General features: G+C 41.5%; 1 protein-coding gene across 1 annotated transcript in view; it reads right to left on the bottom strand.

Moving 5' to 3' along the window:
- Positions 1-27,597, bottom strand: part of LOC147684723 (cytochrome P450 2K1-like) — a 101,018-nt gene that overhangs the window by 4,196 nt on the left and 69,225 nt on the right. The window contains exons 6-7 of the mRNA XM_086940567.1: positions 15,056-15,197; positions 5,722-5,909 (exon numbers count right to left, since the gene is read on the bottom strand). Coding sequence (XP_086796693.1) covers positions 5,722-5,909; positions 15,056-15,197 — 330 coding nt within the window. The remainder of the gene's footprint in view (positions 1-5,721; positions 5,910-15,055; positions 15,198-27,597) is intronic.

The raw sequence follows: 27,597 nt of genomic DNA, 5'->3' as shown, positions 1-27,597 counted from the left end.
ACAATTAATTTTGAGTTCTAACATTTTGTTGTGAGAAATGTTGAATTAATAAGATTGCAGTTGAAACAAGTATAATATGACATGTAGAATTGTGATCATTGATGCAATTTAGTTTTTCTGAAGATTATCAAATGGCGCCAAAGCTCTTAGCAAAACAAAAAACTGTTTTCCTGTGAAAGCTAGGTCCTAACTGTACCTACCTACTTGCAACTGACAGTACAATATATATTTACCAGGGTAAGGTAGTTTTTAGGGTTTAGGGGTGGGTGAGGGTATTGGGTGGCAAGGGCAATTTTAGAGTTTAGAGTTAGTAAAGGTATTTAAGTGGGAAGAGTATTTTTAGGGTTTAGGGTTGGCAAAGGCATGGGGTGGCAAGGGTATTTTTAGGGTTTACGGTGGGTGAAGTTATTTGGGTGGCAATGGTAATTTTAGGGTTTAGGGTGGGTAAAGATATGTGAGTGGCAAGGGTGGGTAAGGGTACTCAGGTGACAAGGGTGTTTTTTAGGGTAGGTAAGGGTGTTTGGGTGGCAAGGGCAATTTTAGGGTGGGTAAGGGAATTCTGGTGGCAAGGGTATCATAGGGTTCAGGGTGAATGAGGGTATTTGGGTGGCAAGGGTGTTTTTAGAATTTAGGGTGGGCAATGGTATTTGTGTGACAAGGATAATTTTAGAGCTTAGGGTGGGTGACGGTATTTGGGTGACAAGGGTATTTTTTAGGTACTGAATCAGAACATTGTGTTAAACACAATGGGGTGTGCTTGTTTCACAAGGATTGCAAGATGAAGTGTTGGGGACAGGGATGTTTGATAGGTCTGTATTCATTCTCATCCATTCATGAATTAATTCATCCATCTGCTCCTCTCCCTCCAAACTATTCATTCAGTTATTCAGTGATGTAGTCATGGTTCAAAATCCATTCTTCATTCAATGATTAGACAAGGTTCTAAAATGAAAAATGAGCTGCAAAATGTGCCATATTTCCAATCAAAAAAATCTTCTTGGTTGGAGAACCACCACCCTCCAATACTCCCATTCAAAGGTCAGGCTCTCTCGCTGTGCTAGCTCGCTATGTGCAAAATGAGGGGTGGTCTGACAGAATTTGTCATGGCGGCTTTTACTTCTCAGTCCGACCCCAACAGCCGCTCTTCTTCTGCCACTCTTGTGCTCTTCAAAATGTTTTTTTCAACATTTTTCCATTAAAGTAATTTTCGCCTGAGGACATCGATGATTTGTGCCATATACTAGTATGTTTGACATTTGTCTCTGATTCAAAAGGAACATCTCTCTTGAGTAAATTTGGAACCTCAGAGAACATCAAAGATTTATAGTAGCTGCCATATGTTTTAAAGGATTTGTAGTGAAACATATATACAGATGTCTCAAAGGTCTGAGGTGCCCATATACAAAAAGTTATTCCCAAATATGTATTCTGATGTACCTTGGAGATGCTGCAAACTTCTTTATCTGTATAATGCAATTTTTGTGACTATGATTTAGGATGATCACCGGCATCTCCAAAAGACATATTTGTTAAGCAAGATGATTACTTCTATCTGTAACAGGATGACTAATACAAAACAAAGTCTTGCCACTTGAAAACTATCCTAACGTACTTCCAATACAAGTGTCTCAGAGTGTGATTTTTAACCCCATTTAAAGGGAAAGGTTTCGGGAGTTCTAGCCCTCCCTCTTGTCACTGGCAAGAATTTCAATATTCACCTATTACACCCTTACATATTGACTGTTTATAAAGGATAATATAACATGAATTTGTAAGTGGATGTTCACCTTTTGGGATATCCTAGTGCTGAATAACAATATGTATTGTCACCTTCCTGACTGGTACTCATTTTATCAACGGAGGAAGGATGAAATACTGAGGAGACCGAACCGGACTTAAAACCTTGAGATCAAAACACAAGTTTCTGGAGTATGCCTGGCTGAATGAGAGAATTATGACTGGACACTTAATTAAGTTCTTTCTCCTACAGCCGACGTTCTCAAAAACAGTGCTGCAACATCATGACTCTAAGAGTGTACTGAAGACCGGAAAGTGTATATATTTAAATATTTTTGAGTTGTTGATCGGCATCAGGAGTACGATGGGAGACCTCAGGTTAGCGCTCATTCAAAATGACCACTGGGTGGCGCTGATGAGATCTGTGTTGATGGTGTGGCTAGACTTCTGATACATCTGCCCTGAACTCCTAAATGAGTTCCTTCACAGGCTACAAAGGGTTAAACATTAGGCTGCTGTGTGCCAAGTAATTCCCCACTTTCCAGTAGGAACTGCACGTTTGTTGGGCAACGTAAACATAGGGCTGGTGCCAGACTGATTCCTTGCACCCCCGCAGGATATGTCATCCTAGTGACCAGCTAGCCCACAGTGCAACCATATGCACCCCTAAACCTAGACAGGTAGTAATATGAAACAACATATATATGTATATATAAGATACTACTACTATGCATTCCTTAACCTAGGCGCCTACGGTGTAGGTATGTGTCCTGCCAGGAATTCCCCAGTGGATGATCCAACCCCATTACCCATAGGGAAAGAATGTAGATCCGCGTTGTGGTCACAATTTGGACATCCCTAGTCGAGGGATCAGCTAAAAGCTGGGCTGAGGTTTCAGCATGTTGCAACCTCGCAAATGACAGCAAGTGCTCCCCTGCCCAAACCCGGAGATGCTTGTTTATGTGTGATAGAAAGCATCCTTACCTTGGGCAGAGATTCCAGTCAGGCTGCCATTGTTTATGTTCTATAGATAGCTGTGTTGCTGCATGGATGAAAACAATCACATTTGCACAATGTATGTACAGACCTTGTACGCGATGTTCAAGGTATCATGATAGTGTTCTTGCAAAGTTGATTTCGTAAGCAAGTATAGTTTCATGGAAACTAATCCTCACTCTCATGGTCGCAAATGTGTGTCAAAAGTCATTGTGTGACTATGAAGGAAACTTAGTAGAAACCCATGTGTATGTAAAATGGCTGTGTTTTCTATTGTGCCTAACTGGGACACATGACATGGGTTGTGCTTGAACTCAAGCACAGGATTGCATCAGTGGTTCTCTGTAGATCATGTGACAATCATTTATTTGCTGCATTCAAATAGCATATTGTGCTAATGGTCCAATGTATCTACAAAATGAATAAACACATGGCACATTCAATTACCAAACAAACCCGAGTAACAACAAGCAGCGGGGTAGACCCCTTGGAGCCCAGGGTCCCAGACTGTTCAGTGCTCTGACCCCATGCATCACAGCAGAGCCCATCTGCTGGCATTTCACGAAATACTTGAAACACAAAGGCCCATTGCCTTTGTCACCAAAGTCTAGTGCAGCAAAAACAGACTCCTAAAATTCAACATAGTAGTTTTGGAAGGCTATGCTGCCTACATTTAGAAAAACATTATTAGAGTTAGTAGACGCATGGTTCACACATATACCATACCTTATCAAGCACCTACAAAGCCAATAGGTCTGGTGTTGGCCAACAGTCATTTGCCTTAGTCAAAGCTTGCTTTGTTTTGCACTGGTTTTTGCCAAACATTACTATTGGAAAAGCTGCTGAACTTTGCTAAAAGCAAAACATTTGCCACAGTTGCTGCTGGCAGTGAAGGCAACTGCTTTGGGTTCGGATGTGCTCCTTGTGAATGAGCAGGATACTGTCACTCACAATGAAGTTAGCCAAAGGCTTAAGTGGACTGGCCCACTGCCTCTTGCTGTATGATGTAGTGGGCAGAAGAAACATTTGAATGACACAGTAATAGAACAGTGGATGAAAATGTATGACTGAAAGCCCTTGCACATAAATATATAATGTATACAATTTTAGTAAAACGAAAAGGTCTTGGCTAGTGCCAGACCAACAAATTAAGCAAGAATGGCATCAATTCTATGTCCTCACTAGAGTGAGCCATGACTCCACCCTCTCCATCATTAACCCCTTCGATGCTGGTGACGGAACCATTCCGTAATCAGTCACGGTTGAGCTGTGCTGATGACGGAATGGTTCCGTCACGACCACACACATTATCATTGGGGCCCAGCACAGGAGGAAAATATCATCCGCAGCGATGAGGTTAAGATCCTCCTGTGGTAGAGACTCTCTGACCACAAGAACAATTACTTAAAGGGACCTCTGGGTGGGGTCTCTGTATGACATCACTTCCAAGAACCTTGTCAACTGCACAGCTGATACAAACTTCATATAATCAAGCACTGTGCAGCCAATTAAGCAGAGGGTCCCCTTTGTAGCAATAGCAATGGCTCATAAAGATTAGGAAATCACTGACACAAGCGTGTGCTTTCTACGGTTCTGCCCTCAAAATATGGAACTCTCTACCACCGAAAACTCAGCTGAACCCATCAACCAGGGTTTTTGAAAGGGAGGTCAAAAGGATTTTATTGAATACATTTCTCCTGGGATAAATTGACCTTGAGTCAGCAATGTAACCACACTACAATAACATAGGATAACATGTGTATTTGTAAAGCGCACGTTCACCCGGAGGTATCTTGGGGCTAAATAACAGATGTTTCTTGTTACCCAACTCAATGGTACTCATTTTATTGACCTCAGATGGATGAAAGGCTGAGTGGACCCACTGGGATTTGAACCTGTGACCATGAGGTCGAGGCCCCTGCAGTGGTAGCATTAGTCCACTGAGCCACCAGACCCAGCTAAACTTGGTCGCCTCACCACAAGCCTACAACGTCATCCCAGGTGACCCCTGATCAGACCACGAGGACAATGAACCTCAGAAGTGCTCAAGCAACGTAGTCCTCATAAGGTGTGGGCAGACAACTTTATCTTTCATATGATATGGATAAGATTCTCCAGTTGTTTTTGTAAGATGTATGTAACGGAAACTGCCTTTACTCTGTACAGCACTCTGATACCTTTGGTCATGTTCTGTCTTTATAAAACCCTCAAAAATAATACAGTAATTCATGGGACTTCCCACCCAGTTGTGAGCTTGCAGCAAATGTCAATATACACAACTACTTGCTAGCTGCGGTCCAGCAAAGGAAAGCAAACCCTTAACAGAGCACAACCTTGAAATGCAGTATAAATTAGGAAAACCCTTTACCATCTGCAAAACCTAAATAAAATCCCCTCAGTCTATGGGGCTTTACCTAAGACATTCACGGTACTACTCAAAGTACCAGTCACTGAGGGGTGATTCAGTTTCATTAGACTATAAATTCCCCATAGATTTCAATTGCATTCACTTAAGGTGCTAAGCTGCAAAACAATGACTAGAATTCTCAATTGGTATTCACCTTGCAAAACATCATTGGATTGCATCCTTAATCTATGGTCCATGGTTTCCAGCTATTAACCTCATCAGGTACAATCTTTATGATACATTCCTTGAAGCTTGCTAGTAGCCTCAGATTTGGCTTGTGCATGATGGGGAGGTTACACTGTTACATTTCCAGTCCCTTTTTCTTGTCATTAGTGTGGTGTTACCCAGGAATCACAGTGGCCAACCCGTATGACCGATAGTATAGTGCACTACAAATAGTGTGCACTTAGACTGCACTCAAAGTGATGAGTGGAATGCTTGAAGTAATATATGCTATTATTAATTAGTCCAAGGTTTTTTTAGCCCGTCCATGTCATTCCAGATAGTCACCACCCATATGACAATGACTCTTAGTCCAACCACAAAGAGGGCAGTACACAGCAAACTAACCTTAAACTTACCTTAGGTATGCAGTACCCTCTGAAGTGCACATCAGTGGTGGTGACACGGGATAAATTCAATGGAAGAATATCTGCAAATCTCTGTATTTCATGTACCACTGCATCTGTGTAGGGCATGTTTTTCCGATCTTCTACCCTGGGGACTTGTCCTGGTTTAATAGCACAAGTGATTTCTTCTTGAACCTTTCCTTCAAAAGAAAGCATGCATTCCTTTATTTTACTGCCATAACACACCATGCTTGCATGCTGACTTACTACTAGATTACATACTTATTGAAATTCTTAGGTAATTTCTTGATTTAATTTTTTTATGAGCAAGGTCTGGATTTTGGTGATGCCTCAACAATGGAACAAGGCAACAATATATAAAATTATAACCAGTTAAGACATTAATGATGATTGGAGAACATCAGTGGCTGAACACAATTTGGCTTATCTTTATGATTTTTTCTCCAAGAAGAACATGAGCTCTATCTTGACCACTGTCAGGGCTAGTCCAATGTAAATATGTGATGTGGTTGGTGGGCTCTTAGGCCCTACTGCGGGTGACTGTGTTATTCTTTTTTTTTCATTATTATACTGTGAATCTGAAAAAAAACTACTTTATCAATTGAGAATATCAGAAAATTGTCCAGGCTTCTCCTTATTGGAGATTTTCGGAAACTGAGGCCTGGAAAGCAATTTTATTCTCTCTTTCGTAAGGAAGATCATCAATTTATTGATCTACAGCGAAAAGAATGCAACACTAAGGGGCTTATTAAGATTTCAATTCCAGCTGGTCGGAATTGAAACCGGACGGTCATTCCTGCTGACTTCCAATGGGCTCAAGGAGCCTCTTGTCCAGTTGGAGGCTGGTTCCTCGTGACAAAGGGCGGTATTTCCGCCCGTGGGATTACGACACTCTGTCTCCGGCAAGCTTTCTATGCCGGGCTTTCTGACATGGATAGCCTGTCAGAGAGCGAGTATTGCGGCCTCTGGTTGGTGGCTGAGGGGGACCTATGGTGCCCCCTGTTATTCCCTGCACCTTGAGGCAGGCACGGGGTGCAGGGATTAACACCACCTGCCATTTCCCTTTGGGGGCATGTACTAAGGCTGGTTTACGGCTGTAACACATGCTCCCATAGGGAAATGTTGGATTGTGACCGAACAGTGTTCATTCGCATCCTAATCAGGAGGTCGGTCCGGCCCGACATTGTAATATCCCCCAAAAGTGTTGTGACTTGCTAGTAAACATGAATTTGAAAAAAATATTTATAATCCATCTGGGAAAGGTTTAATATTTCCTGATGATCGCTATCAATCACATTGGCAGTGCAGAGGAAACTCTCATGCAAATAAGCTCTATAAATGTATAATTAGGAAAAATATTTGAATATAATTTACAGATTAGATATTATTGGCAGAGTTCCTTTTAATGTGAAGAAATATAGTTGAGCATTACACTTAAAGGCCATATGTACAACATTTTAGACAATCATAATTCCCCAACGGTTGCATTATCTGACGTAGCTAAATAAGTTACCAACGGGAAGAATTTCAACCCTATATCTGATCACATACAGATCATGGACTAAGAAATGTATGCCTGCCTCTGTGAGAGAAGGCCTTATATAAAAATAAATCTTGAAAATTACTACCACAAAAGAAACAAATTGAAAACTTGTGACTGAACACAAAACAAACACCACAAACAACGGAGAAGTATGCAATGTAATTCAGGAGAAAGGGAGAGGGGAAGTGTGCAGAATGCAAACTAGCCCTGTAAACTGTGAAGAAAGAAAAGCACTACAAAAAAACGAGATAAGACAAAATAATATTTTATATTTCAAAAAGGAGCAATAGAAATTGAACCTAAGGGAAAACCCCACACACCTAGGGAGGTTGAAATCATGGTACCAATACATGAGCAACACACAGGAAAGAAACGGAGGTAAGAGAAATACCATAAATCAAAATAAGAAACGGAGGAACAGAAAGTGAAATAGATGATAAGAAGAAGGGGAAATACAGACAAAGTAGAAATATCAAAAGGACGATAGAGGAGGGTCCATCCAAAACCAGAAGGAGAAGGGGGAAAAACTACAAAAACTAGTAAAGCAAAAGGACACTCAAAGAAGAGGGAGAAAGACAAAAACACAAGGTCAAGGTGAGAGCAAATGCTTACAAGGCTCAACACATTATATGAGTCATTTTGAATACAGTAAAGTGAATATTTTAGACTACAAATAAAAGAATGAAGATACATGATTAAGCAATAATTGTGTAGTGCACATGACCCTATGCTTTATTGTAAGAAAGTGCCCTCTTTTTGCATGGTTGCCACCACTTTTTGCCAAACTATTGATGTGCTTTGACTGAGTGTGCCCTAGGTTCCTGCCAACCAGGTACCCAGGGCCAACCAGGTACCCAGGGCCTATGTTCTTTCCCCAAACTGCATTGATACAAAACCCAATTGGCTCTCTTTGGCCACATGTAAGTCCCTTGTGAACGGTACCATAGGTAACAAGGGCACTGTGGCCAGGGAAGGCCTCTTAGGGCAGCAGCACTTATTGTCTCACCCTTAAAGACACTGTACCTTTACAAACACACTGCCCTTGCAGGCTGAGTGTTTTGGTGCAGAACAAAGTGAAGAGTCGACATGGAACGCATACCTGTGTGCCATGCCTACAAGCCACTGCCCTGGCATAGGTAAGCCACCCCTCTAACTGGGTGCACCATACCTGTGGTGAGGGTATAGGTGCATGAGGCCCCCTGGACCCCTACAGTGTCAAAACCAATTCTTAGACATTGTAAGTGCAGCAATGCATTAAGAGCATATGGTGCTGGGAGATTTTCATTATGAACTCCAAAGCACCATAATGGCTTTACTGAAAACTAGGAAGTTTGGTATCAAAACGCTCAGCACATTAAACCTACTCGGATGCCAGTGTGGAACTTAATGAAAAATGCACTCAGAGGGCATCTTAGAGATGCCCCCTGAAAAACGACCTAACTCTAGTGTCCTGACTGAGTGGCTGCTCGCCAACTGCCACCACCAGACATGTTTCTGGACGCCTGGGTCCAGAGCCTGCCGCTCTCGGGGCCTCAAACAATGCACGTTCTAGGTTGAGGTGCCGAACCTCCTCCCCAGGATGGGCAGGGACCACGAAGGGAAAGCTTCAAAGGCTTTCTGCCTTTGTGAACTTATCCAGAAATTAGCTTCCCCCGCCGATTCTTATCCCCACTTTGGGAGGGAGAATCGGCAGGAAACCCAAGTGAGGAAGGGAGGTGTGCCCACCTTTGCCAACCCCACCCCTCAGGTGGGGAGGCAAGGTGAAGCACAACTCTCAGTCCCCGCCATTCTACCGATGGAGGGACCCAGCCAACCAGAGAGAGGCATATGCCCCCCTCCCACTGAAGGGTGGCATAATAGGGGGTGTACCCATCCCAAGGAAGGGACCCATAGTCCCGACCTGTACCTAACTGTAACACCCCTAAATTTAGTTTTTTTGGGACAACCCTGAATCTTGCCTCCTCAGACAAAAACCGACAAGAGAAGAGAAGAAGGTGGACAGAGGAAGCCGTGCTGAAATAAGAAGAGGTGGACGCCCAGAAACTTAGTCCCAGCCCTAATGGCCCATCCCAACCTCGAACCTGCTCCAGAGAAATCCTGGTGTGTCCTGAAGCCAACAGGCCCCAAAAACCCAGAGGACCTGCCCAGCCTTCCCAATGCAAGACTTTGTTTCCCTTGAGCACCGGATTTGCTCACCCACAGACTCTGCCTCTGGTCAAATCTGAGAGTCTGCACCACTCTGCACCCGACGCCCATGGCCTAAGTTCGAGTGGTCCAATACCACGTGGAGGTCTTCCCTGCAATCCTGACCTGAGATCTGGTGATCTCTGACCTGCCTTGAATCTCCAAACGACACCTGCAGCCCCTTTCTGGAGGACCCCCGATGCCTAAAGACACCCCTGCACCCGACGTCCCAAGCCCTTGGGCGGCAAACCAATGGTGTCCCAGCATCCCCAGGCGTCCCAACTTACCTCTCCAATCAGTGGTCACCTCCGGAAGATCTTTGCCACAGAGCCTGCAGTGTTTGTTGCAGCCGGAGAATCCCCATTGAAATCAACCGGGTACCCAATGTCAAATCAGCACCCTGCACCTGGCCACCACTGTGCCGCTGAGTGTGCACTTTGTGTGCTAAATCAGATCCCTCTTTGCCCTGAGCCTAACATCAGGAGCTTTGCTCCCACAACCTTGTGGCCTGCTCGTGAGCAGCCACCAACAGGAGGCCCCCTATCCCCTATTGGATAACATTGGGCCTCAGTACTCTGCACCCGGCCGCACTAGTGCCGCTGTGGGTTTTTTGAGAATTTTGAACTGTTGTCTTACCTGTAAATAAACCAATTGCAATTGAACCTGCATTCAATTGTAATTCATAGGATAAACACTTGCAAAGTATTTTTTCATTTACCTGCACCAGGCTTGGCTTGGTTATAGAAATAAAATAACTAAATAATGTTTTTACACAAACAAAATTGGCCTGAGTTCAGTCTTTGAGTATGTGACATCATATCTTGCCTGAGTTTGTACAATAAATGCTTAACACTACCCTCTGATAAAGCCTTACTGCTCCCCCACACTCCCACACATAGAGAGCAAGATATTATCTATGTTTACCTCTGCCTACTTTTGGGGTTCCACTGTACCTTTCTTTGGCTACTAGTATATACAGAGCCAGCTTCCTACACTAATTCCTGGAGTAAATACATACTTATAACTTCTAAAGTATCTCTGAATGCAAGGGCCATTATATTTTTAGAATGATCTTCTATAGATCTGTAATCCACGCCTAGCACAAGGACACTGTAATAATTATAAGAAATTCAGTCATTGCTGAATGTTCAGTTATAGAAAAGTATGATCAGCATTTTATTTTCAAGTTGCAGGCTTCATTGCATTAATTATAAATGATTAGTAGCAGTTATTTATTGAGCTCAGGCAAATTGCACAGATTAAAATTGAAATGGTTCTCTGCCAAGTGGATTTGCATTGTTTGTTTCCCTGGAACTTAGGTGGAAGTCCCTGTTTGTCTAATATTGAGAGTTACTCAGGAGTTTGAGAGAAAATCAGATTATGGCCACTCCAGTGGGACTGTTTGTGTTTAATTAAGATGGAGATTTCAGTGCTAATGTGCACTGCGTGGTGATGGTCGACAATGGACTTGAGAAGGTGCTTCAGTGCTGAGGTTGCCTTGCTTTATAAGCCGGTCTTGCAAGGCTGAACCTAGGTTAGAAATTCAACCCTCATGTAGGCTACAAAGGAGCCCTAAACTCCAATCACCTTTGAACCCTTATAACACCTCACCACCCCTAAACTCCAATTCCTCATCTCTAAAAAACCTTCACTACCATAATACTCCATTCATCCCTTAATCCTAAAAAACCCTCTCCATGTTTAAAGTCCACCCATCCCTGCACCTTAATAGCCCATCATCGCCTCTAGACACCACCCATTCCTGAACTTTTAAAGTTTTTTCTGACCACAAATTTCACCTATCCCGGACCTCTAAAACCTCTCACCACCCCTAAGCTTCACCCATTCCTGAACCGTAAAGGCCCTTCACTGCTCCTAAACTCGACTCATCCATAAACCCTAAAAACCCATCAGCTCCGTGGATTAGTAAAGCCAGCCTTTACCAGTGCTTTAAAACAAATGTATGTGAGAAAGTGGCTATGGAGAGATGAGGGGCACTTTTGCTGGGTGGTAGTGAGGGATTGGGGTGGGGAAGAGGGGGTGACAAAATAGATTGTCGTACCAGGTCCAACTAGTGCTAAAGTCGGCCCTGGATGAGTTGGGCAGCTGCAAACAGCAACCAGGGAAGGGGCTAGTAACAACCTGGAGCTGGGTGGAAATATACTGAAACACATACACTCTTATGGAGTGCTGAAACTAAAAGAAAAAAAGTAGCTCCAAAAGCATGAGCAGTGGAAGGACACAGGGCAAAGAAGCAGTACTTGGGCCATGTGCTAGGGGAGGGACAAATACATGAAGAGGAAGTGAAACCAGCACATTCTGGCCAAAGATAAAAGCAAAAAAATGGAAGTGACAATGAAGGCAAACAATGTTAAGCAATGGGTGGGGTCTAAGCCCCCAGTAAGTAAACTTAATGTCTTGCAAGTGACAGTGAATCTGCTATCTCACCATGGTGCAAGGGTGCCTGCGTTTGCTCGGACGATTGCTTTTGTGCAGGAAGGGACACCTTCCTGCACAAAAACAATCACAAGTGATTTTCTTCTTTCTATGTGTGCTGCAGAATGCAGCCATCATAAAAAAAGGAAAAAACAAGGAGAAATGAAAGCATCTCTCCTCATTGCGCCTTCCTACGCCTCTCGTGGGGAGGGGTAGAATTCTGACACATTTCCAGGTTTCCGATTTCCTGTAAATCTGGAAATGTGGCAGAATCCATGGGTGTTACGTGGGAACACCCACAGCAACACCCATGGCACGCCCCTTTCACGCAATGTGATGCGTGATAAAGGGCCGTATTAGAAGGCCACGAAAAGCCATGCAAGGTGGCTTTACCTGACCTTGTAAATATGGGGCAGCAGACTGCGCTGTTGGTGAGTCAGAAAAAGTGGCCCAAGGGCGGTGCAAGGGTTTTTTTAAATATGCCCCAAGTTTTTTTGTCCGCCGTAATTGTAGGCTTGTGTTTGGGGAGCCTGTTTGTGTCTCTGGGTAAGAGTGCAAATGCAAAACACAATACAAGCATTCATTTCAGCTTTGAGAGTGTTAAACAACAATGAAATACAGAACCTGACAGAAAAAGACACACAACCTCAAAGGCACTGATACAAAACATACATACCAACACACACCTAAATGTCTACATACAGATGCTTAGATATACACTGATACAAACAAGCACACACACATTTACAGAGACATACAAAGCCAATCACAAAGAAAAAACACATGCACAGATAACATTCACACACCCACGTGCAGACACTTATATACAAATATCCACACAAACACAAACACTCACACATACAGATACATGCATAAAGATGGAGACATACGTACAAACACGTGGTTAGTTTCTAAAAATAATAAGTACCAGGGCTCTCGTCAGGAGGCAGCTTCCACCAGTGCATTTCTCCTGTTTGCGCTGCCTAACGCATAACCAACTACTAACCATGAAACCTTGCAAGTGGGGAGAGGATATGGCATAATGACTAGAGCTGCTGACTTCAGAGCTGGGGAACCAGCTTCGAGTCTCTGCATCGGATCAAAATCCTGTGATTCTGGACGAATCACTTAGGGGTATATTTACATTTACTGGCGCATCCCTGCAAACTGTGTGCCATGCCTCCGCCACCCATGATGCGCCGCATTTACAATGTGGCGCACCATGGGGCAAAAACGGCACAGATGCGTCACGCATCTCTGCCGTAAAGGTGTTGCATTGCTGGAGTTGCGTCACATGCGCGATGCAGCTCCCGCAATGCTCTGGGGGGCCCATTCTACCAATGCTGCGTCAAGCCTTACGCCTGTTTCAAGCAGGCGCAGGGTTTTGACGTAGCATGGGCCCAAAAGTGACTGAGTGAAATCTTGTAGATTTCACTCAGCCACTTTTAGGAGGCGTTCCTGCACCAGAATGCTCCCCCCCCCCTGCACCGGAACGCCTCCTTACGGCGCAGGGCTTTACAACGTGACGCATCTCCCAGATGCGTCACGTTGTAAATAGCCCGCACCATGGGGTATCTTTTGCAACAGCGGCACAAAAGAGGCGCAAGGGGCTTGTAATCTGCCCCTTAATCTCCCTGTGCCTACCAAAAATGAATGTTTGCTCAAGCGCCGTTGTTGATGATTAGGTGCGGGTGCTGAGCACCGGAAACCACAGGCTCAAAGTAAGCAAAGGTACAACCCCATACACACAATTTTAAAAAAACTATGAAGTGAGTCATGGCAGGGCAATCATTAAAGACAGGAAGACGTGGCTTCTCATGTCTATGTTCATGTCTAAAATCCTCTCCTGCTTTCAGAGAGTGCCTTTCCAACCTTCTCCCCACCAAGTTTCCCAGGCCCATGCCTGACCAGATGCTCCAGTCCGAGTTATTTTCTTTCAATAATGGGACTTGTAGTCTTGTTTAGTCCATTAGGAAGCTGGGAATACAAGTCTCAGAATTCAAAGAAAAAACTTGGACTAGAGCAGATCATCACGCATGGAGCTATGCAATGTGCAAGGCAACATTTCATGAAGCCGACAGCAGTGCTGCAGCCAAATCTAAGAACAGGACAGCGCCATGCATGGTCTACATTCAGGTACATGTCCATGCACTATTTATACAAAAAAGGCCTATGTTTTACATTTTGTGAATCATTCTCCTGTTCGCTTCATTTCAATGACTGCATTTGAACTGAGATCGGGGACCTATGTGAATTCTCACTGCAGTAGTGGTCATTTCATAGATATAAAAGTTATCTGCACTCCATTTCCCAGAAACCCTTCCCTGATTAAATACTTTTGCAGGTTCTTTTTGTGACACATGCCATGTATCTATTTTACAAGCAGGCCTTCTATTTTTTGCAAAAGTATTATCCTGTTTTTGAACAGTATTTGATTGCAATAAAGCATGATTAAACAGGTGCAAGCAATAATGCGGCACTGAATGGGGCAGGAGGCGGTCTGCTAACACAGTGCTGCAACTAAAAGAAAAAAGTAGCCCCAGAAAGGCCAAGCAGTAGAAGGACAGGGGCAAAGAAGCAGTACTTGTGCCATGCTCCAGTGGAAGGAAAAACACACAGAGAAAGTGAAGCAGGCACGCACTCACCAATGATAAGCAATGAAACAATGGTGATGATGACCCCGACCAATGGTAATCAATGGGCAGTCTCTTAACTACCTGCAAGTAAACAAAATGTCTAGCAAGAAACAGCAGATATTCTGTCTCAGGAGAGACCTAAGAACGAAAGAGCAACCAGACTGATGCATCGAGGAGTATACAACTGTTACAACAAAGTTTTTACCACGCACTACCATTACAACGCAGGCATTACCACGCATACCATTACAACGCATTGCGCTGGGGGGCGCTCTAGGATAGGGAATAAGTATAATTTTATATCCAACACCTTCCCTAGTGTCCACGGGGACTGGAGTTGGAATATAAAATTATACTTACCACTATCCAGCACCTCTAAGCGCTATGCGTTGTAACGGTATGCGTTGTAAATACCGCGTTGTAATGGTATGCGTGGTAAAAGTATGCGTTGTAACGTCATACATCCGCATCGAGGATCATGTGATGATCTAAAACATGAGGCATAATTTTTACATTCAGTTCTTACTTTGTATCTCTGGATATTTCATCATTAGTAGAAGAGCCCATCGAAGAGTTGTAGAAGTTGTTTCTGTGCCTGCTCCAAATAGGTCCAGTGTGCAATGCTCTAGATTTTTATCATGAAAATGAGTGCTAGAGCTTTTCGACTCCTGAAAAAGGTGCAATGCTTAAACAGTCAAGAAAGCAATCACCCAATGGATTTCTGTATCATATAAAGAGATGCACCAACCAAGCCAAAGGAAAGCAAAACATTGATCAAATTCGATAAATATGCAAATCCACACAGAGAATGTATTCATTCAATTGTAGGTGCTTCTGTTATGTTTTGTTTTCATAACATGTTTGAAAATGAAAATCAGACATAACTACTAGTGCAAAATGTCTTATATCCAGATATAACATTAGTTTGGAATGGAAGGCACCACGTGGTTTAATTCAGGATGAAGAATTGACATTCATTTGGGGAATTAACTATTCTGTACTAGTGGCAGTTTTCTTGTTATAGATGATGTATTGCTTGATGTATTGTTTGGTAAAGTTTGGCTTGTGTTTTTTTAAATTGTTTTCTTTACCATGTTCTGCTGTTAAAAAAATTGTGTTTTAACCTTTTGAATATTTTTTACAGATTGATGATCTTAATTCTTCACTTGGACCGGTTCCAGGTGGATTCCTCTCTACACTTCCTTTCTTCACTACTGGGATAGTATTTGATATGGTTGTCATGGGAAGTATTTGCCCACTTCAGCATTGAATATGTTTCAGATGGGATTGTATAAATGTATTTATTTCTTTGTGTTACTTCTCGAAATTTAGATTTTTGTATGTCTGAATTCCGCTCTAGTCACCTTACAGGATATGAGATATATGTGCCTTTGATGTTTGGTCGTTTTACTATTTAGTTTAATAGTTTATGTTTGGTGTGATACTCTTTTCTAACCTAAACCTAACTTTAGGTTGTCTTCAGAAAAGGCTTGAGCTATGATATTTATTTTCAGTGTCATTTTATGAATTATTATATTGTATTATCCATTGTCACTATATGATTATTTCCAATACATTGAGCCTATTGACTTGCCCCCAGTCCAAGATGGCGCCTATGTTTATATATGTATGTATTGATGTTTGTTGTCATTTTACTGTTTTAATAATCACCTTTCACATTTATTGGTTGTGATGACCATGCTACCCTACCCGTGAGCAAAGCGTGAGCCAAAACATGCAAAGAAGTTTGTGTTCTGCACTAATAAAGTGCCATAATTTACCTCCTGGGAGTACGTTTGTGATTTGGACTTTTGATCATGTTTCCTGATATGTGACAGGTTTCTCTCGTCAGGCTGACCTACGCACAACTGACGAAGGGGTCTGCTGTGTCCCTATTGAAACAGATCATATATATATATATATATATATATATATATATATATATATATATATATATATATATATATATATATATATATATATATATATATATATATATATATATATATATATATATATGTATATATATATATATATACTAGCAGCCCGTCCCGACGTTGTCCGGGGATGAAAAGTAAAGTGTGTAATGTTATTAGTGATGAAGAGTGACCTTATTGTAAGATTTCGCGGTAAACAACATTTTTAGTTTCATTTGAATGAGGATGTAGAATAAATTGATTTTTGGCATTACCGGTGCGAGAGAGTGCAACATATAACTGGCCATGAGTGAAGCAGTCTTCTAGTACGTCGATGCCTATAACTTTGTATGTTTGACCTTGCGATTTGTTAATGGTAGATGCAAAGGCAATGTTAATAGGGAATTGCAAACGTTTAAATTGGAAAGGTAGATCTGTTGGGATCATGGGTATGCGTGGAATGTGAGCTAACTGTCCTGCTGCAGGTCCTGATAGAATAGTTGCTTTAATGATATAAGGTAAAAGACATTTAATTTGTAGTCATGTTCCATTGCATAGATTGGGTGGATGTAGGTTGCACAATAAGATGATGGGAATGCCTATTTTTAATTGTAGTACATGAGGCGGAAGTCCTGAAGGGTTAAGCGAATTGAGGAATTCTTGAGGATAATGTACTGCGTCTTCAGTATCTAATACTGTGTCATGGATTTATATATTTTATTTTCACCTGGGACTTGTTGGAGTATATGTTCATTGATGTGGTTAACATTTGTGTTTCTGGGTACAACTATAGCTCTTTCACAAATCCATTGGTAGTGTTTGTTAATAATCAGTTGAACGTCAGGGTATACATGTTGTATGAGTTCTTGTAAGGTAGAGACAGCCTTTCCTAATTTCTCAATGTTAATGTTATCATTTATGTTTGGGAATTTGCCATTACCAACTTGTAGTAGAAGATCAGCAAACATATTATCTCCACCTCCTAAATGTGTTCTCATGTTAGTGCGTAAGGTAAGAGTTTGTATGGAGTCGCATAGGTGTGATGCTTTTAAACATGTTTTAAGTATATCGGCACGTGTTCCTCTTGGGACAACAGGAAGAGTCTGACGGAAGTCACCTGCAAAGACAAAAGTGACACCACCCATGATTTGATGAGAATTTCAAATGTCTTGTAGAGTTCGGTGTACGGCGTCTATATGTGCGTGGTGTGTCATAGTGCATTCGTCCCACATAATAAGAGACACCCTTTGAAGCATGGTGCCTACGGGTCCATTTTTGCGTATTGAGCAAGTGGATTCTTTCTCAATGGAAACCGTTAAAGGTAGTTTAAAGGTGGATTGTGCTGTTTTTCCTCGTTAGCAAAGTGGCAGCTATTCCAGAAGATGCAACTGCAAGAGCCAGTAGTCCTAAAGACCGTATTTTTGCAAGTATTAGGTTAATTAAGTACGTTTTACCAGTCCCTCCTGGTGCGTCTAAGAAGAAAATTGTCCCTTTTCTTTTCCACACTTTCAACAATGGTGTTGTATGCTATTGTTTGATCGTGCACTAAGTTTGGTAAATGTTGTGCAACGTAATGCATTAGGTTGTCTGTAGAGTTTTGCAGATCTGTATGATTGTACGGTGTATGTATATTTCTATTTGTTTGGGGTAGTTTGAAATCTTTTAATGTTGTTTCACTTAGTACGTACAGCGAGTCTTCAATTTCAATGAGACCTTGGTTAAAGATGTCATTAGTCATTGGTAGTGATTCATCATTTGTTTGTTGTCGCCTATTGTGTAGTATATCTTCACACAAATCTTCTTTGTATTGCCCCCATAAAGTAAGAGATCAGATGGGTTACAAAACAGCAGAATAGTAACAAACAGTTCAAGTAGCTTAGATGGGGAATGTGAAAGTGCAGAATCACCTAATGTATGTTTCCAATGTTGGTCGTCTTCAATGAGTCCAAGTTGTTTACATGCTGCTTGATAGGTAGGCATTAGTTGTCCATTAACAGTTAAAAGAGTGTCAAAGTCCGCGAACATGTTGTAAAAGAATGCGTAAGTGGAGACACTTCGATTGGTTTGGGTGAATAGTGTTCATTCTACCAAGAGCTGAGTCTTTTTTTACACCAGGGTGTCCTAATACTTGCTGTCCACGTTTTCGCTGTTTAAAATTTGAATTTGACCATGTATAGTATTGTGGTACTTCTTGGTATAGCAATGTTTTTGCGAAATTGTCGGTGGCACACAATTGGAAGAAGCTAGTAAGCGTTGTGTGCGTTGGGTTCTGTGCTACATGTAGAATGTTCTTGTCATTGAAATAGACTCTTTGACCATTTTCAAGATGCACAGCTAGATGTGTGACAGTGGTATGGCGTTCATGAATGTGAAACTCTAGAATGCGCCACACTGCTTCGGAAGTGTTGATATACCGTCCATTTAGATATGTGTCTATTTCATTGTGTTTGTTTTCAATAGCAGCAGTTGCTTGATCCGAGCCTTTGTTAATATATTTGCAAATATATTTGATTGCTTTAACAGATTGGCAGTATTCAATATTAATGTGAGCATTGAAAGTGTGACAGAGTAGTGGTGAATATGGAACAACCCACTGATTATTAACAGTGACTTCCTGTCCTCTAACTGTCATTGTGACAGTATGTCCACCATGTTCGGTGTTCCTCCTACGATAAATGGGGTAGCCATTAACTCCAGTTTCAGTTTCATTAATGAGAGGGCGTGGGTATTTTTTGGTGCAAATCCCATTTTTCATACACGGTGAAAGAATGTTGTGTTCACCACAAGGACCATGTATAATGTTTTTCTTGACAATTAGAAATAGTTTTGGATCGTTAATAGGATCAGGCAGCTCTGCGGAGATAATGAGATCAACGTCATCGGCATTCATTTTTGGGTCAAGCCATAATAGTATGTGTACATGAGGTAGTCCTCTCTTTTGCCATTCAATAGTAAATACGTAAGCTTTAGTAGATCCAAAGATACCCTGTTGTGTTAATAGTTTCATTAGTGTTTTAACTTTTAAATTGAATACCCGTGCAACTATGTCATGTCTATCGCATGGTTTTTTTTTTGGGAACAATTTATCTTTAATTTCTTGCCAGTCTGGATTGCATGTGAAAGTAATGAATAAATCTGGTCTGCCATAGTGCCTGACGTATGTCATCGCATCTTGTGTTTTTTCGTACATGTACCTTGGTGATCCAGTGAAGGTAGCTGGTAAAATAACGTGCTGTCCAATGTCTTGAGCTTGTACGTTGTGATCTTGATTGACAGCATCTTTTAAATTGATGTAGTTGTCTGCACGTAGTTGTTTTTGATTGTGCCTGATAAAGTCTAGTCTTTCTGTGATCATTCTGGCCATCATATCTACAATGTATTGATTGAAGAGATTGCGGAACCAATGCAAGGTATTGAAAGTTGTATTTCTAACCATAAGAGTATAGGCATAGTACTTCATGCATGTAACTGTTTTGTTTGTTGCAGAGTTTGTTTGTGGTATATTGAGACAATAACCATCTTCACCTGTAGGGAATAGGATGGGGTATTGTAAAGGATCATAGGATCTATGTAATTCAGATACTTTGCGTAATACTCCCTCTCGGGTATGTAATATGATGTCGCGTGGTCCCTTGTTTTCATTATCTAAAAGAACTTCAACTTATTCGGTAGTTGGCGCATTATATCTTCCTGCATGTGTATTTGGTGGCCAATTATCAGCGTGTATAATAATGCGCAAATCTTCCTCTTGTGAATTTATTTCATATTTGTACTTTAGTGAACGAATGTATGTGTTATGATGGTGCAATGTGTCTTGTAGTAGTTGTATAAGGTGTGTGTTTAAATTTGGCACCATGTGTGAGCGTGCGTCTATTTGTTGTTGTTCAGATAGGAAATATATTTGTAGGAACTGTGGCGCTTTCCCTTCCATTGGAAGCATACCCTCCAATCAAGTGGTATAACTGTCCCTGTATTTTAAATGTTGGCATGAAATTGCCTTCCCTAACTTAATTTGCACCAAAGGATGTCATTTGGAATAGAGTATTGTAACGGTGTGTGTTTGTTAAGAAATGATTTGAAAGTGTGAGTGCCATCTAGTAGTTGTCTAATGAGTGGCGGTGGATCTTGAATGTTGTTAATAAGTACTTTTCCTGATGAGCAGCAAAGGCCTTTGGGTTCTGCCTTCCATTTAAGTGCGTTGCAGTGAGTACAGACATTGTCCATGTCTCCAATTTTGACATGTGGACTGTTGCAGTAGTCATGAAGTGGGTTGTAGTTGAATGCAGATCTGAGAGTGTGTGTGTGTTGTACTGTATGTTCTTCTTGTTGTGATTGCATATTTGGAGTTATTAAAGTTTGCTGTTTTTGTATGTGAGTGGTGTCTTTGTTGGTCTTGTTAGTGTTGTCCACCTGTGTGGTATTAGAGGTTGTTGGCTGTGGAGTACTGTTATGATGCTGCTGTGAATGTGTTGTATTTGTTGTTTGTGAAAGATATGAGGTTGATGGTGCATCGATGTTATGTAATGTTTCCTCATTATTTGTCTGTGTCAGCCTTATGCGCTTGTTTGTGTTTGCACGTTTTTTGTATGTAGTCCGTGAAAGATGTGTTTTCCTCTTCACCATATTGAAATGTATGTGTTTTAAATATTTACAAAAGAGAGAGTAATGTAGTTACGTTGATGTTCACTGTTGCTTTCCCTAATTGTTTTTGCGTAGTAATATCACAGTTGTCACTTTTCCCTCATGTATCTTAACGTCTGCTTTTGTAATCTGTTCACGTGTAATGTGCTCCTTATGTTTCTTGTATCCTGCACACTTGTCACTGTTTCTTCCTGGCAGTTTTTGCTACCTCATGTAATTTGTTTGGTCACAATTGTCACTTTTCCCTCATGTATCTTAACGTCTGCTTTTGTAATCTGTCCACGTGTAATGTGCTCCTTATGTTTCTTGTAACCTGCACACTTGTCACTGTTTCCTCCTGGCAGTTTTTGGTACCTCATGTATATTTTTTGTTTACAATTGTAACTTTTCCCTCATGTATCCTAAAGTCAGCTTTTGTAATCTGTTTGCGTGTAATGTGCTCCTTATGTTTCAGTTCTGTTAGTTGCACACCCCGCTTTTCCCTTGTAACAGACAGTATTCTACCTGTCAAGTACCACCATTGCCTACGCAATGTTTTTTCTTGTGCCTGAGTGTGGAGCATATATTGCAGGATTATACCTCTAATTGTTCTTTGTTTTGTGTTGTAACCTGCACACTCGTTAGTGTTTCCTGCTGTCAGTTTTTGCTACCTCATGTATTTTGTTTGGGCACAATTGTCACCTTTTCTCTCATGTATCCTTAAGACAGCTTTTGTAATTTGTTAGCGTGTAATGTCCTCCTTATGTTTGTTCTCTGATGCGCTCTGACGCCTTCGGGTAATGTCGGGGCTATGTAAACGCGCCTTCGGCTAAGTTGAGCGCTCTGTAAGAACGGGTACGCGCGTGTAATGTCCTCCTTATGTTTGTTCTCTTATGCGCTCTGACGCCTTCGGGTAATGTCGGGGCTATTTAAACACGCCTTCGGCTAAGTTGAGCGCTGTGTAAGAACGGGTCCGCGCTATGTAAAGACGTCTTCGTCTAAGTTCAGCACAATTTAAGAAGGGGTTCGCAGTATATAAATACACCTTCGACTAATTTTCTCGCTATGTTTCAAAAACATAAATGAATCCTCAATAGTGTTTCTATGTGAAGAAACGGCGCCTTGTTTTCTTCCTGTTTTGCCCCTTTATGACAGCGTTGGCCAATGGTTATAGAGTTGTTATATTTTTATTCGGAAGTCGTTTATGTGTGTTTTTTGCTGCGTTGTCATTGGTCTACAATCTTATTCACCCTGCCCCCTGTGTGACGTAATTGTAGAGTCATCGTCTATGGAAGGCACGGCCGCTTTTGAATGCAATGGGAGTACGAAGGCGTGAATGTTGTGAGGGTAACTACGAGGAATGTGTGTATATAGCGCGCCCCTCTTATACTGCGCTGATTTTCCTGCGCTGATGGCTGTATGTGTGTATCTAAATCGCATTTCCAATGTATTTGCTCCCGCGCTGATTATAAGTATATTTGTTATACTGCGCTGATTTTCCTGCGCTGATGGCTGTATGTGTGTATCTAAATAGCATTTCCGATGTATTTGCAAATGTTGTAAGTATATTTCTTATACTGCGCTGATTTCCCTGCGCTGATGGCTGTATGTGTGTATCTAAATAGCATTTCCGATGTATTTGCAAATGTTCTAAATGCACATTGGTTGTTTGATACGCCCACGTTGTTACACACGACCACACCCCCGAGGGACTACTTTTACACTTTTGGCGTTTTGCTTTTGTAATGTATATGGTGTACACATCTATAGCCTATGTCCTTCTGCTATATCTCCCCTTTCAAATGGTGTATTGGGTGTAGTGATTGGTGCATTACTTTTGTAGTTTACCTGGCTCAAAGGTTTGTGTTCTCTCTTTATAATAGTAGTATATATACATATATATATATATATATATATATATATATATATATATATATATATATATATATTCACCGAAAAAACCATAGGTTTCACACACGTTATAGTTAGGAATTTGCATTTTAAAAACCTTTGAAATTCACTGAAAAAAACATAGGTTTCACACCAGTTATAGTTAGCTGGTCATTTTGCTCATACACAACCTTTTAAATTCCCCCGTTATAGTTAGTTCAGCTAACTATAACTTACGCGCCCGCAATGCACTGCTAATGATGTCACATATTACATCACTCATGACATGGTTAGTGACATCACTCTTGACATCTCAAATGACATCACTGATGACATCATCCTTTTGAAAGAGTAGCAGACCTCCTCTCACCCTAATATAACTTTTGATACACACATTCAAAAATAGAAACTAAAATTTTCAAAAAAATGGAGATACCAATATCAGTTACAACAACCAATTCAGTAATTCCAACATCTACATACACATCTACTCATTCACCAACAGTTGTATAAAGTCACTCATACATGTACTCACTCATCATATGTACTCATACACCTATACATCCTGTTACACACCGATACTCATCCATGGAGTTAGTCACACACATATTCACACATGCAAATAAACTATCAAACATCCATTTACTTGCATATACAGCTATACACACACTACTACACTTACTTCTACATAAATATACACATACTTACTCTCTTAAACAATCACTTTTAAAAACACATACTTAGTTATACAGGAACTCTTCCAATCTCTCACTCTCATATATACTCACTAATATATACATCAATACTCACATATACTAGTTTAAAACATATGTACTTACTCATAAAGATAGTATTGAAACAGTCATTCACTCACTAACATACCCATACACACACTCATCCACCCACACAGTCCTGCACACATTCTGTCTTCAAAACACATACAAACAGTGAGTCACTCATTCATGCATCTATGCGCTATGTAATATCCCCCACCAAACCATGCAGACACTCATACTGATACTCAAAAAAACAACTATTAACCCACATAGACACTCATGTAGTTACTCACCAACCCATGCAGCCACTTATACACAACGTGAGACATTGATACAGATATATACATATTTAAACATTACTCGCTAATACATGTATTCATGTATTTATTTTGCAGAAAGACACACATTCACTGGATGATGTCATCAGTGATGTCATCAGTGATGTCATTTGAGATGTCATCAGTGATGTCATCAGTGATGTCACTGACCATGTCATGAGTGATGTAATATGTGACGTCATCAGCAGTGCATTGCGGGCATGCGAGTTATAGTTAGCTGAACTAACTATAACAGGGGAATTTCAAAGGTTTTGTATGAGTAAAATGACCAGCTAACTATAACTGGTGTGAAACCTATGGTTTTTTCAGTGAATTTCAAAGGTTTTTAAAATGCTAATTCCTAACTATAACGTGTGTGAAACCTATGGTTTTTTCAGTGAATTTGCAAGGTTTTTTAAATGTTAATTCCTAACTATAACGTGGCTGAAACCTATGGTTTTTTCAGTGAATTTCAAAGGTTTTTTAAATGGTAATTCTTCTGTTAGTGGAATTATGCATGGATTGTTAATGGGGTATTCCGGCCATTTGAGGCCCACTCCAGTGTTAAAGGCCCGAGCTGAAGACAAGGAACTTTAACAAGGAAGCGGGACTTTAATAGCTGGTATAGCCCAGCTACGGAGGTCTATAAGGCTATTAGAACATTCTGCCACTAGAGGGCAGAATGTTCTAACAAATCAAAACAAAGGACTCTTGGAGCCCGAAAAGGTTTAAACCCTCATGATCCGAGAGGCTTTTGTTCACGGCAACAGCTGTGAACAAACACAAAATGGAATGGTGCTACACAGGCTTTTACTGGCCCGTAGAAGCACGGACCACTCCATTGTATTCAATAGAGTGCTCCACATTCCAATGTTCTAATACTCTTTAATGCCCTTTGTGAATACCGAAAGTCGCAAAGTTCGACTTTCATCCCAGTTTACCTTTGTGAATCGACCAAAAGGGTTATTAACACAGAACAACAAAGAAGAGTAATAAAGAACCCCTCCTTAAGTGCGGGACTGCATTGCTAAATAGTGAGCCCACATTTTAGCGCCCACAGAAAGGGCTGGAGAATGAACAGATTGTGATATAAACCTAAACCCTAAGCTAGTGGGCTGAGGTAATGGCCTGCACACTCAAGCAAGACATGCACACAGGGACATGGTCAGTTTTTTCTCACAGTTCCATGTGAATAGCAAGTGTATCAACAAAGGGACTTTAGAGAAACACAAAAATCAATATCAGACACATTAGAGGCACACAAAAACTAAACAACAGCTGAGGGTCTACACCCCATATCATTGATGCAAAATAGAGTGAATCTATAACAACACATGCTTGGGTACAGTCAATGGGATGAGAGCAGTACATGCACATTCATCACAATCAACTGCATTAGGCTGTCAGTGGATCATCTGACAAGGCACAGACACATCCTGTTAAATAAGCATACAAGCACTACACCACTGTTTCTAAACACGTCAATCCTGCCTGGCTCTTAGTATGGCCTCTGTTGTGTCCCTTAGTAATAATAGATGTGTGGATTTCAGAAGGATGATGATTATATCACTCCCGCGTCTGGTGGACTTGTAGAGCTCACTGTTGGAATTGGTATCTGGCAGACATCCCATAAAATCCTCTGGCTTACCTCTGCACTGGTGTGTCTTCATGGCGATCCTATTGAGGATTACAGTTATTGCCTTTTGTACCTTCCCTGGAGGTGTGCAAATAACTCTCCGAATAAAAAAAAAGGAATCCTGGATGTTCTCTTATAGGGCTGGCAAGGGAACTACCAGGATTCCCATTTTGATGGTGTTTTTTGAAAACTCTAAGAAAGGTAAGCTTAAGGTTTACCAGTATGTCCCTTGATGCATGAGTGATGGGAGTCAACCGCCCCTCCCTGGGACACAGCTAATGCTGAGGGCAGGCAAGAGGGAACTACACATGCACTACCTGAGCTAGGTGACAAGGTGTAACACACAAATACTAAAATGTAGCAGTGTATGGATCAATCACACAGCTTATTAATGCTAAATTAGGGTTGGGAAGTCATTGTTACGACCATTAATCACTCTTATGTACAATGAGTGCTGCTGGCAGTATCTGACACCCTGCTACTCAATCAGTGTCACATGTGTGGTGTCCTAATAATTGTTTACATCCAAAATCAAACTGTAGGGTGACACAGGAGCATGGTAAAGCAGTAGTAACGCTTCATTGTAGTCCAATCATGCATTTATCATCTGCCAGGTTTTTCTTTAGGTATCTAGTTTTCAGCAGGAGAGGAGTTGGCCTAACGGTTAGGGCGCTCGACCTCGGACCTGGGGATCTGGGTTCGAGTCTCGGTAACGACGCCAAAACCTCCTGTGATTCTAGGCTAATCCCTTAATCTCCCCATGCCTAAAATGAATGTGTGTCCTCATGTAACGTAACTGGTGCTATACAAAGCACTCTGATACCCGATTCGGTCCGGGTCTAGTTCGCGCTATATAAAACTCTGCAAAAAATAAATTCATAATACAAGCATTGAACAGTCAAGACGTGTTTCGCCTGATACAGACTTTTTCAAGGCTGTAATAAGTATAAAATACATGATATATTTCTACCTAGATCATCTATATATCACGGTGCGCCACACTTTCAAATGGTCCCAATCATGCCCAGCCCCAGATCACAAAATAAAATGTTGGATGGGAGTGTTAAAACATTTCAAACACTCTCCCTCAGTCAGAGATCTGGGTTTAATCCATTGTTATTCAGCTCAGCACGTTTCCTCAGTTTGTACCCAGCCATATGCAAATCATTCTTGCCCCTGCTCCCCATGGGGACAGTCCATCCCGAGCTGCCACGCCCTCCCTGGAACTGAAACAAGCATCCTGGGACCGGTTTCAGGTTATCACCCTTCATCAGCCAGGCTAGCTTGAATACAGTGATGCAGCGAGCAAGGGACCCACGTTTGGGCAGTCACAGATCTGGGTTTAATCAATCGTTGTTTTGCTCACCACGTCACCCCAGTTTGAACCCAGCCATATGCAAATTAGTCTTAACCCTGGTCTGTCTTGGCATGTTAGTGTTGTCATGTACAATATACGGGATACGAATGAGCAGTAGGGTAAAATAAGAGGAGTGACAGTGTTTGATTGCAAAAATTGGCTTTTACAGGAGGAGTATTCCATGCACTCACTCCACATTTTCTTTGATTGAAGCACAATATTCGGTGCTGTCTATTTCCTTTGCTTGTTGGTTAGTCATGATTGGCACCGTTCGCTGGTGTGGTGCACCATGCTATATAAACGATGTAGGTTGAATTATCTCATGCATTGTATACTTATTACAGCCTTGAAAAAGTCTGCATCTGACGAAACAGGTGCCAGCTGTTCGATGTATGTACTTTCTGAAAACTGGAAAAATAGGGCCCGATTGACAAAGATTACCCACAGTTGTGGCGGAGCCTCTGCACTCCTGGCAGACTCTCCGCAATGCCCATTCCTGGCAGAGGCTCTGCACTCATGGTGGAACTTCCACAATGAGAATTCTCCCTTTGGAATT

Source organism: Lissotriton vulgaris, chromosome 10 (assembly GCF_964263255.1).
Source record: "Lissotriton vulgaris chromosome 10, aLisVul1.2, whole genome shotgun sequence".
Taxonomy (NCBI): domain Eukaryota; kingdom Metazoa; phylum Chordata; class Amphibia; order Caudata; family Salamandridae; genus Lissotriton; species Lissotriton vulgaris.
Note: the sequence above shows the minus strand (reverse complement) of the source record. Positions and strands in the feature narration are given on the sequence as shown.